At 40.2% G+C, this 12,084-nt stretch overlaps 2 protein-coding genes across 2 annotated transcripts in view; one reads left to right on the top strand and one right to left on the bottom strand.

The window, feature by feature from the left end:
* The window catches only part of wt1b (WT1 transcription factor b), a 25,964-nt gene extending 20,442 nt beyond the window's left edge, over window positions 1-5,522 (bottom strand). Inside the window, exons 1-2 of the mRNA XM_030414554.1 lie at window positions 5,403-5,522; window positions 4,461-4,732 (exon numbers count right to left, since the gene is read on the bottom strand). The gene's annotated coding sequence lies outside the window, so the exon portion shown is untranslated. The remainder of the gene's footprint in view (window positions 1-4,460; window positions 4,733-5,402) is intronic.
* On the top strand, window positions 5,433-12,084 carry eif3m (eukaryotic translation initiation factor 3, subunit M). The gene is made up of 11 exons (XM_030414555.1): window positions 5,433-5,604; window positions 6,196-6,328; window positions 6,478-6,616; window positions 6,806-6,929; window positions 7,126-7,220; window positions 7,419-7,502; window positions 7,666-7,765; window positions 8,400-8,481; window positions 9,284-9,427; window positions 9,763-9,823; window positions 11,844-12,084. Exons 1-11 carry the CDS (start codon window positions 5,563-5,565, stop codon window positions 11,965-11,967), a joined length of 1,128 nt encoding a protein of 375 aa, XP_030270415.1. The 5' UTR covers window positions 5,433-5,562; the 3' UTR covers window positions 11,968-12,084.

Genomic DNA, 12,084 nt, shown 5'->3' with positions numbered 1-12,084 from the left:
GCTGTGCTGTGTGATTGATCATCTGGTGGCAGAGGAGATAAGTGATCACTGGGACTGAACAGCGATCACAGCATTCAGTAAGGTGAGATAAGTGCACACACACATGCACAAACACACACACACACATAAAACACACACACACACACACACACCAACGCACACATCAGAGGGACAAGGCATTTTTCACTATACACATTGAATGAGGTTTGGTTTTGTTAAAGGTGCATCAATTCTCTTGTAACCATGTAACCAGTAGGGGGCAGAAAAACACAAAAACATTCTGATAGATATTAGAGGTGTGAATCTTCGCCTGCCTCACAACGGCATACAATTCACCTGTAAATGATTCCAATTGCACAAGAACTCTAGATGCATCTTGATGCATGCATTGCATCCTCCATTTTGTATTTGATGACACTACTTTTTCATCAGTTGATAATAACAATAAGATAAATCTAACTCCCTTTTAATTTAGACAGACCTTTCAAAAATTAGACTAGAGGTAATGTAATATAAAAGCTGAATCTTTTCAATAAGAATATGTGCACGATCATTACAAAATCAAAAACCTATCAAAACATATAACTGGCCTCACTGTATTCTTAATGGCTCAAGACGTTGGCTTCAGGTAAAAATGCTAATGTGGTTAGTTATTGTTGTCCAGCAGAAGTTACACACAGTGTTTGTCTCCTTCAGTTTGTATCCCTTGCAAAAAATTGGATAGATGCCCGTAAGTCTGCTGTCAAAAATTAGATGCGTTTTTTTTATCACTCATTGCTGATATTTCCCCCCTTCGGCTATCTCCCAACATGAGCAACGTGAATGTAATGTTCACCACAATTCAGTGTGAACTTCCTAATTATCCGAGAATCTGCAAAGCATTTTTTGATTGATTAACTAATCAGTTAATCTAAAAAATGTCAGGAAATCAGAAATAATACCAAAAGTTTCCAAAGCCCAAGGTGATACATCAGATTTCTTTTATCTAATATTTCTATCAAATCTTTGTTTTTAGAATGAACTAGTCAGCATTACAAGGGTGTACTGGCCCTCTGGCCCTCATCTTACTGTATATGAGAGATGAGCTGAGCTATTATAACACAAGTAATGAACAGATGTTAACTAGTCCTTGCAGTGAAACTTATTTTGGATGATTTGTTCACAACTACTAGATGGTAGCCATGATTGCAAATCTACCACAGAGTTTATATATCTACAGCTGTGGACAGTTAAAATCCATTAGAAGCACCCCATGGGATTATGCATGTCTTTGACCATTGTGGACTTTAATATCTTCGCCCTGTTTGTTTATTTGTTTCTTGTATTAGTGTGTACATTTGGGGAGGGTGAGTCAGCTTAGCGAGTAATTAACAAGCAATTCGCTCCACCTAGGGAAGCAGGGAAGTTACTCATGCGATGCATGCTGACAAGGTCACTGGCTGATAGATGAGCCTGAGCGAGGGGATTTTTCAGAGATTGTGAAGACAGGCAGAACTGTGGGAACCAGACAATTAGTGGGTGGAAGGTAGGCAGCCATGTTGGATGATGACCATGAGACTACTGGCTTGCATGGACACTCACCACTTGGCTGCCTGACAGGGAAAAAACAGACACCTGGGCTCGACTAACTCTTAAACCACAGTCATTTATCTTGAAGGAGGCTGAGCAGGCAATTTGCCAGCAGTTTAGGAAGAGCATGGGCTTTTTTCTAAATAAACAAGCATGGAAGAGGTCAATATAGACACACTGTGAACATAAATATCTCGGACATACACATGAACATTCATACATATTTACTTTTGGATATATATAATAGCCTTTTTTCTTATATCTATCATTTCCTTGATCTAACTGGCAAATATAGAGATGGGATCACACATGCACACACACGATCATAGACAGAGACGCATTCACTTAACACAATATGTGTGCCTACAAACATCAGGTCAAATCTAGTGTATCAACATTTCGCTATTTTTTTCAATTAATCCAAAGCTATTTTGAGAAATTACATGAAACAGCAGCTGTAAGGTAGGCTTGGTTAGATCTTTAAAACTCTGGACATCCAGACAGCAATCAAGGAAACAACTGCTCTGATGAAAACAAGAAAAAAGAATCTGGTATTTGTGGCTGCTGTGAGCTTCTAATCATCTCAACCAATCAGTTAATTCAGCCGACATGAAAATACTGGATGGGCTACCTGCCTTTCTACCTACAAAATTGCCTACCAGTCTTCCACAAGGCTAGGCCGATATATTGCTAAAACTATTAGCGAGCTAGTCTCACATGAATGGCAGGGCAAGTGAAGCCATGTTGGTTGTTTATGTTCCTCATAATATTATATGTGAGAGAGACATGAGGTGGTCAGAGATGGTTCAAGGTGTTAATGATGTGCTGCGATCACAGAACACAGGCCCTGAACCTGAAGTCGCGATAGCAGCGTCAGACTCTCATTCTAGCACAGTAAAGCACTGAGCGACTGCAGTGAGGTATGTTCGTGACAGCTTCTTTTGCTTGTGTTCATTTGCTTGTGGCATTCAGCGGCTCTTTATTCGACCAATGAAGTTAAGAGAGCTTGTGGAATAACACTTCCCTTGCTGGCCATCAACAGCTACACAGCAGTTGGTGTCGGTGTTGTCAGGTGGTGTGCCTTCATGTGTGTCAGATGAGTTGCTATCGGTGAGACACTTTCGAAATCTAGCTTGCTCTCGCTGGTCTCTACAATCTCACCAACCTCAGTTTAAAGTTGCACAATGTAGTTGTGGGGGTGGAGTTTTAATCAGAAGAGAACGATCATCATTGACTCATTTCTTTTTTTTTTTCTTATACTTTATTAATCCCCAAGGGGAAATTATTTTATCAGATATATATTACGTGCTACATGCAAACACACCCTACATTCTCTGCATTTGACCCATCACTAGCTGCATATATTGTAAGTATACACAAATACACACAAATACACACACACACACACCCTGCAACCCGCCCTTCTTTTATTTTCTTTTATTTCTTATGCCGAATCAAACTAAATAAAAAAAACTACCTTTGTTTTCATGACTGAAAAAAATACCCTTAAAGGACAACACAATCTAATACTGTTTTACTTTGTTTGTTTCTTTGTTTGGCCGACCCTGCCACATTTCTAGCTTCAGACAGTGTTCTGACCCTATTTCCTGGACTGAGAACTGAGGACTTATACATATTTCTGAATTTGTATTATTACCTCATTAATATTTTTAATATTTCAATTCTGAGCCTGGATTCCTTCTCCAAAACTACATAGTGACCCGTTAAAAAATGTTTTTGTTTTTTTGTTTTTTTTTACTCAAAGTGAAGTATACTCAAGCAAAATAAACCCATTAGAGCATTTACAGACAAAAGACAAATTTGTGGAGTCAGATAAGAGTCTATCGCAGAATGGCTAAAAAAAGAAAAAGAGAAGTTTCACAGAAATGCCATTTAACATAGAACATTACTTTTTCCTGCAAAGGTACGCAGAGATGAATTATCTTTGGCAACATCTGTGATGATTTCACAACCATGAGTAAACTGATGACTTTAAGACATGCACTGCCGAACCAAAGTGGAATGACCAACACTATTCCACTGAAGTCTGCCCTCATTCACCAACACATCACACCCACTCAGGCATCAGTTAAAGTCGATGATAACATGCTTGATTACACCCAGTGAAGCCTACGTTTAGTATGATAAAAAACAGACTAAATCCGAGTTTAATACATGTACCAGGTACAGCCTCGTTGGATTTAAAAGGTTTACTTCAGTCCAATACCAATGCTATTTTCAGGACATTGCTGTCATGACTATTATTTAGGCTATCAAGCATCATAACACACTGTGGCAGTTTTAAAGACCTTTTAAAGAAGACAAAAACAATGTCTCACATGCACCTGGAGCTTCAAAGCCTCCCAAAACTCTTATTCTGGCCTTGAAATACACCAGACACTTGACATCAGCTGTTAATCAGATAATGAAAGCCTCGCAGTTACACAAGCACACTTGTGGAGAAGCGGCTATAAATTCTTCGCCGTGACAGCATACGAGGGAAGGGAGAGAGTGAGGGTGGGATTTGGTACCAGGCACTTGCCTTCCCAATAGAATGACGCAGCATACCAGCAGTATGGTGAAACACTCCATCAGCCATTTCCCCTTTAGCGCACTATTTTGGGGCACCTTTCCTGCTGACCGCAACAGAGCTTAGTTCCCTAATAGTAAATGCTAAGAGATATATGTGACAAGCAGACATTCAAGGAATTATGACAAAGCATGACGTGTCCCTGAATTCACTGAATACCCTAAAATACACATATTTAAGAGACGGGTGGACTGCGAGCTCCAGTGTCTTCTCTCTGGGACTCACACCTCAAACGTTTGTGCCCTAACTACATACTTTCAGGGTGAACTCCATCTCCACTTACCCTTTTCACCTCACTCACCTCAATCAACAAGTGACCTGCCATGGTAACAATAGACAGGATCACACTCGGCGCACAAGGGTTAGGGTTAGGTGGGGGTACGGTGGAGGAGCGCTGCCCTCTGACACTGTCAGTGTTTCCGGGTTGGGAAGGCTCAGGGTCAGGCCCGCCATGGTGGTCCAGGCAGATGGACCGCAGCTCAATCAGATAACCTCTCCTCTGGGGATCAGGTTCACCTCTGTAACTCTCATCCAAGACATCCAGGGTTAATCTCTCAGAGAGAAGACTGATATCTGGATTAGAAAGAATGAAAGATGAGGATATGTTCGTGGTGACTAAATACAAATTTAGGAGGTTGCATGACCTCTGAAAGGAAAGCGGGCGGGGGGGTGCACTTGATGAGGCTACCCAGAGGAAACGAAAATTGGAAAAGAGATCTCAGTAGTGTCTCATTCATTTCTCCTAGACAACTATGAGATCTATGTGAGACCAAAGTGAGGCTGTGGCTGATTTCTCCTGTTTATCAATTGTTTCTCCTGAGAAACAGGCGCAGAAAATCTCAACTTGGGCTCCCTGTAAGTTTCAAAGAAGATCTCATCAAGCTCTCAATGAAGTTTCAGAATGTCTTCCCAGTGCTGGAAAGGAGCAAGGTTTAAGCGGTAAAGTCTCAAGTCTCACCTATTGCTCCTAAGGAATTTTAGGAGAAACAAATGAGAAATGTTGAGACCAAAAAAGACTAACTTACAACGAGACAGAATGAGAACTCTCATTGAGCTCCTTTACGGCTCCATAGCCATAAAGGAGCAAGCTTTGAGCAGTAAAAACTTTTCCTCTGGGTATCTGGGAAAATGCTCATTCAAGTCCAATAATGTATGTGTTTAACAGTGGACCATTTCTTAATAAGTAGGTTACATTAAGTTTTATAAAGTAACCTTGTTGGAGGAGCGACCTCACATCACATACCAGACATCTCTCTGAAGCGGTTTTTACGTTTCTGCAGCTTTAACAGCACGACCCGGAACAGCAAGAGTCTCCCCGGCGCTGTTGCCTTTTCCTTTCCGCTCAGGTCTCAGCAGTGGTGAGAGCGTGGATTTCATCCTCCGAGCTCACAAAAACACCCAAAATGAGCGTCCCGGCGTTTATCGACATTACGGAAGAAGACCAGGTACGAGTAATTTCTTTAAAACACCCGCCTTTGTGTCGTTCTACCGGCGGTTGAGGCGATAAATGGAGGCTAAATAAACTGGATAAGTTAGCATGCTAGCTAGCTAAGGTGCTAACCGTGCTTAGCTGCTGACAGGTTAGCTAACGTTACATGCCGACATATGTGAAGGTACATTACGACTGTATGCATCATGAAACACAACGGTAGGGTGATTTATATGCGAATTAGTTGAGAGTCGATTAAATTAGCCGCGTTCAGCTCAATAAATGTACCTCTGCTTCTGTCAGATAAGGCTCAAAAGGTTGTAATGTTAGCTTAGAGTGCTAGCTGCTGAGCGAGCAATCTAAATAAACAATGGCGTAACAGAAAATAACTGCCCACACAAAGCTTGCTGCTTGTTAGCCACGATAGCTGAGAAACCTAGATAAAATAAAACAAGATTTTGATGAACTACCTTCCTCTGTAGCTGACTGCAGTAAATTTATCTTTTGACGTTATCTACACACTGTTAGACATGTGTGGCTTGGTACTTCTTTTGCTGTTGGGTTTTATTTTAGCACTAACACTTTATTTCACTGTCTGGCTTCGCAGGCTTCAGAGCTGAGAGCCTACATCAAGTCTAAAGGAGCTGATATATCAGAAGAAAACTCTGAAGGTGGACTTCATGTAGATCTGGCTCAGATCATCGAGGCGTGCGATGTGTGCCTCAAGGATGATGACAAAGGTAGGTGATGATGAAAGGTGTTTCACCCATCTACTACACTTTCCCTGCCATGAAAAAAGTCTATTTCTGTTATATACATCAGGCTCTAAAACCACTCATGGTTGGAGGACAACTTCTAATTCCTTCACTCTCTGTCACTCCCTCCACAGATGTAGAGAGCGTGATGAACAGCATAGTGTCTCTGCTGTTGATCCTGGAGACGGACAAGCAGGAGGCGCTCATTGAAAGTCTATGTGAGAAACTGGTGAAGTTCCGTGAAGGAGAGAGACCCTCCCTCAGGATGCAGCTGTGAGTCCATTTTATGTTTTGTTCCCTTAAATCTGTTCACAGCGGTGCCTCTCTTCATTGTTGTTTTTTACACTTTGACCAAGAGTGCAGTCCAAATGCACAGAAATGATGTAAATCATCTGGAATTATGTGTTAAGTTGAGAGAAGGAAGAGTTCAAGAAACACACCTCCATTTAAACACTGTTACAGGCTCAGTAACCTGTTCCATGGCATGGATGAGAACACTCCAGTGAGGTACACAGTCTTCTGTGGCCTCATCAAGGTGGCGGCCACTTGTAATGCCATCGCCTTCATCCCCACTGACCTAGATCAGGTATGTTTACTCACCATGATTAACTGCTATAACTGATTACAAGCACTGCATCGCCACCATTGGTCATCAATTTGCTTTGAGCTGCAAAGACAACAAAAAGAAGAAAAAGAAAAGGAAGTCTCTTTTTAAAGCTCTTCAGGCTCCATTTTCCATCTGCAGTTGATTTCTGATGTGATATATTTGTGATGCTTCTCAGGTGCGCAAGTGGATTGTTGACTGGAACCTGAACACAGAGAAGAAGCACATACTCTTGAGGCTGGTGTATGAAGCTCTGGTTGACTGCAAAAAAAGGTAACTACATATCAAGTAAGAAGTGTAAAATTTAAATGTGGTTTGCACCGAATCAGAAATACCACAACACAGTATTAATGATTAATAAACTCCTGCATGGAATATAATGTTCATTTTATGGATTTACACACCTCTGGACCTTACATTCTGTGTTTTATCTGTTGAGTAATTTATCTCCGTAACTGTCTCATTTCACAGTGAAGCTGCTGCAAAAGTGATGGTTGAGCTGCTGGGAAGTTACACAGAAGACAATGCTTCACAAGCTCGTGTTGATGCCCACAGGTAAACTTGGCGACCCTGTTTAACACAAGTCATTAAACCTAGAAACAACTTCCTCCCCATATAAATAATTTGATAGATACATACATACATACATACATACATACATACATACATAAATTATATACTGTGCATACATAAACAGATATGTGTCCCTTATTTATAGATGCATCGTCCGTGCTCTCAAAGACCCCAACACCTTCCTGATCGACCACCTGCTCACCCTCAAACCTGTACGCTTCCTGGAGGGAGAGCTCATCCATGATGTAAGTACAGAAGAATGTGCTGTTTAAATATATAAAATACATTTGTGGCATTGTCAGATATCTGTTAGAAATATTGAAAAATATGTAAATATTTTGTTCTTGAGATATTGGACTTTCTCAATGCCACGAAGCTCATCCTACCCATTATGTTTTGTCACAATGACGCGGAGATCTCCACAATGACGTGGAGTTCGTTGCTAAGGTCACGTGATTGAAATGTAAAGCTCTGTGAGGTGAAAGCCTCTTGGCTGTTTTACATGAGTCACGGATGCATATTTTGATATGTAGTGTCAGTGACAGCTAAGGCAGGCACAACTCAATTTAGACACGCCGATCAATTAAAAAGATGCAACACTGAGCAGCAGGAACGTTTGTCCATTAATGCTTGAACAGGCTTAGACATATTTTTAATAGTGTGTGAACATTCTGTTATGTTTATTATGTGTTCATGGGTCAACAGGCTTGCATTTCTAAAGGTTTAAATTGTTTTTAGATTGCTGTATTGGAGCGAGTGTGATGTGCATTTCATTAATCTGTCTCTTAACCTTCAACTGGACTGATTATTACGAGTTTGTTCAAACGGTGGTTCTACAGTCTTATAATGACATTTCTCCCTCTTCTTATTCTTTTTCAGCTATTAACCATCTTTGTGAGCGCAAAACTAGCAGCATATGTAAAGTTTTACCAGAATAACAAAGACTTCATTGATTCTCTTGGTAAGTATCCACAACTTTAAATATTAATTGCTCAATTCTATGTGTAAACAATCACACAGGTTAATGATTGAGGTAAATTATAGTCCAGTGTTTTCTTTAGTCTTAAACATTGTTGTACATGTATTTGTATAGATACACATATGTCTCTGCTCCTTACCCTTCTAGTAATTCAATACTGACATATTTCAGGTGTATTCTTAGTTCAAACAGTACCATCTTTAAAACAGTTTAGAGTACTTTTTGTCCTTTGGAACCAGTGTTACAACACTTTCAAACCTTTCCCACTGTAAGAACCACCTTATTATAATTTATACACTTCAAACATACAGCTGTTACTATGAGGAGTACTGGGGGAAATGTTAAATCCCTCTAAAGAAATATATATATCAGCTTGTGATTTTTATATAATGACAACTTTGATTCCTAGACTTTTTCCTGTATAAATATGTCAAAATATATCTAAAAACCATGTGAACCACCTTTTACGAAACAGAAATTACAGCATCTATGTAATATAAACCTGTGCCAATCTACTGTGCTCTGTTGACACAGGACAGGAATGTGTGTGTGTCAGCAGCATGTCCTCTTTCTTTCTCACTACTAAAGGCTTAGCTGTAATTACCAGCATGTGTAGGATGGACTCTCAAAACAGACAATGTGGAGTGTTGTTTGTGTTAATGAGTAGATTCCCTGACTGCATGCTCCTAAATGTAGAAACAATTATCACCGGGAAACTCCCTCAGTCGAGGGTAATCGGCTGTGACTGTTTTGTGCTTAATGATCCCTGCGTGTTTCTCTCCAGGCCTGTCTCATGAGCAAAACATGGCCAAGATGCGTCTGCTGACGTTCATGGGCATGGCAGTGGAATTCAAGGAGATCTCCTTTGACACCATGCAACAGGAGCTGCAGATTGGAGCCGATGACGTCGAGGCTTTTGTCATTGACGGTACAAGCACTTCACCTCACATTAATCTTAGCTGTCTATCTGTGTTAAGTATGCTCCAAGCTACACGTGACTAATGTTGTAAAATGGTAGTCATTGCCTAGAATGCAACAGTGATCATCAGACCTGAGTAGGATTTTACAAACTACACTGAGAAAATGGCAGAGAACCAAGAATAGCACTTTCAGTGTTTTGTGACGAGGATTAGCTTCCTCTCCAATTTCATTTTCCAGGTCCATTCACTCTTAAAGCATTTCTGTGTCAGTGGTGTTTTTATTGCTTTTCGTAAGAGCTTTTGCCGTCTTTTTATTCCCCTTCTGTCTGCTTTTTACTTCAAGCTGTCCGCACCAAGATGGTGTACTGCAAAATCGACCAGACACAGCGAAAAGTTGTTGTGAGGTAAGCTCTTTGATCAAACTCTCATGCATGGCTTGAATTTAAAATAAAATAAAACGTTTTGAGTAAATAAAGGTCTGTTTTAGAGAGTCAGCGATGGCAAATCCAAGCCTCGTACCGAACCAGACCTGATGTACTTATATTTGACCTATATTGCCATAAAACTGTCCTCTGTTCGTTAAAAAAAAGATAAAACTACTCATGGTGCCACCACCACTGCACTGTTGGTGAGGAGTGCATTTGTAATTGGTGTTGTTCATCTGTAATACATTAAGCAGGTCATTTTCCAGCACACAGTTCCTCAATTCCCATCATATTATTTTTCAGTTGTTATGACTAATGCATCAGATTATATTTCGAAAGCTGGGACTTTTTCCTAATTGTCTTTAACTCTTTACTGGTATTGAGATGTGAAAGCTGCGTTTTAGAACTGTGTTTAACAGATGACATGACTTGAGAGCATAGAGAAATGGATTAAGGCTGCCCCTTCTGACTCGATCACCTGTCAACAGCTTACGTTATTTTCATTTTCAGTGTTCGAGACACAGAAGACACTTACAGGGAACCGATCTAAAGTGTTATTACTCTTTGGTCATCACATTGTGCTGTCAACACAGTGGTTCCCCTAGGTTTTTTTGTTGGCGGGGTGGTATCCGCGCGGGGGGGGGCTCTTCCGGCTGAAAAAGTTTTACATAGAAAATTTACATTCAGCGACTCCTCAAACCTCAAGGTAATGAATAGAACAATTTAATTTAATTAAAACACAACACACACACACACACACACATATACATATATATATATATATATATATATATATATATATATATATATATATATATATATATATATATATATATATATATATATATATATATATATATATATATATATATATATATAAAAATTTCGCCATCAATACAAGGCCAGCTGACTTGCTATCTTGCAAGGATCATACAAGCTGGCTTACATAACATAATAATAACAGCTGTTTAAAGTTTTGTTCCGATTAATTCAGCGCTATCCAAGCCAGCCGCAGTAAGTAACACACTTCTGGTCATTTTCACAAAAATAAAACACCCGTTGTCCTTTAATTATAAAGAAAACCATAAGGATAGAATTTGCGCTTTTATTTTATAAACAGGAAGCGAACCTCCCCTCGCTATGGCTAACTTGAAACCGCCGTAACTCTGTTGTAAATTCCGCTATAGCGCTGGTAACATCAGCTTTTTGGAGATTAAACACGGGCTGGATAGCTTCATTTCGGAAGATAAATGTAGGTCTCATAGATGAAAAAAAACATCTGTGGCAGCTACGTTAGCTTATTTGAATGAAAAGTGTAAAATGTAAATGGCATCCGACAGTGTGCAGAGAAACAGACAACAAGCGCGCACATCAATGTCAAGATTTTCACGTTTTTCAAGGGGGGCGGGGGCCCGCGTTAGCGGGGCGGGCCGCCGTGCCAACAGAATGGTAGGGGAAACACTGCAACATTTACTTACGCAAAAAACTTGTCTATCGCCATTTTAATTAACAGCTGAAAATCTGTTGACGGAAAATGTTTAACGTTCATGAGTCTTTGTCTTCTGTTTTATCTTTTTAGCTGTTCTTTTATGTGTTTACTGAAGGCCAGTACTAGGTATGAGTGTTCACTAATTACCAAGTATGGAGATTATTGTGCGTCTTCCTGAATTGGTCAAATCAATCTGGTCTCTGCAGTCAAGGTCAAGGATGCTATGAGGGTATTTGGTTCTGATCTGCACAAAAACTTCATCTAGACAGAAAGAAGAAAAATTGTTATTGTTTGTAAATGTTCTGTCCTGTCTGTTCTTCCTAACTCAAACCTCCATATAGCTGTGAATTTGAGGTAGAGCGATGTCTATGCCTTTATTCACAGTAACATCTACTCTAGCTCCGTATTTTACATCCAGTTGGAAGTTGAAGAGTTGGAAGACACGGCCTTGGCCTGCATTTATTTTTGCCTAGTTAACATTCTTGCTTTTGTGTTTTTCCACTCAATCAGCCACAGCACACACCGCACCTTTGGCAAGCAGCAGTGGCAGCAGCTGCACGACAGCCTCACCTCCTGGAAGGCCAACCTCGCAGCCGTCAAGACCAGTCTGCAGGCCTTGTCACCTTCTGCTTAATACCACCTTTACCTGACTGTCTAGACTGCCTGACCCTCCATTCTTCTCTGCCTTCCAATCCCTCAGACTGAAATTATCAGCTTTTATATACATCCAATAAAACAACAATGGAGATCA

This window comes from Sparus aurata, chromosome 4 (assembly GCF_900880675.1).
Source record: "Sparus aurata chromosome 4, fSpaAur1.1, whole genome shotgun sequence".
Lineage (NCBI taxonomy): Eukaryota > Metazoa > Chordata > Actinopteri > Spariformes > Sparidae > Sparus > Sparus aurata.
The sequence above is the reverse complement of the archived record's forward strand: the minus strand, read 5'-3'. Positions and strand labels throughout refer to the sequence as shown.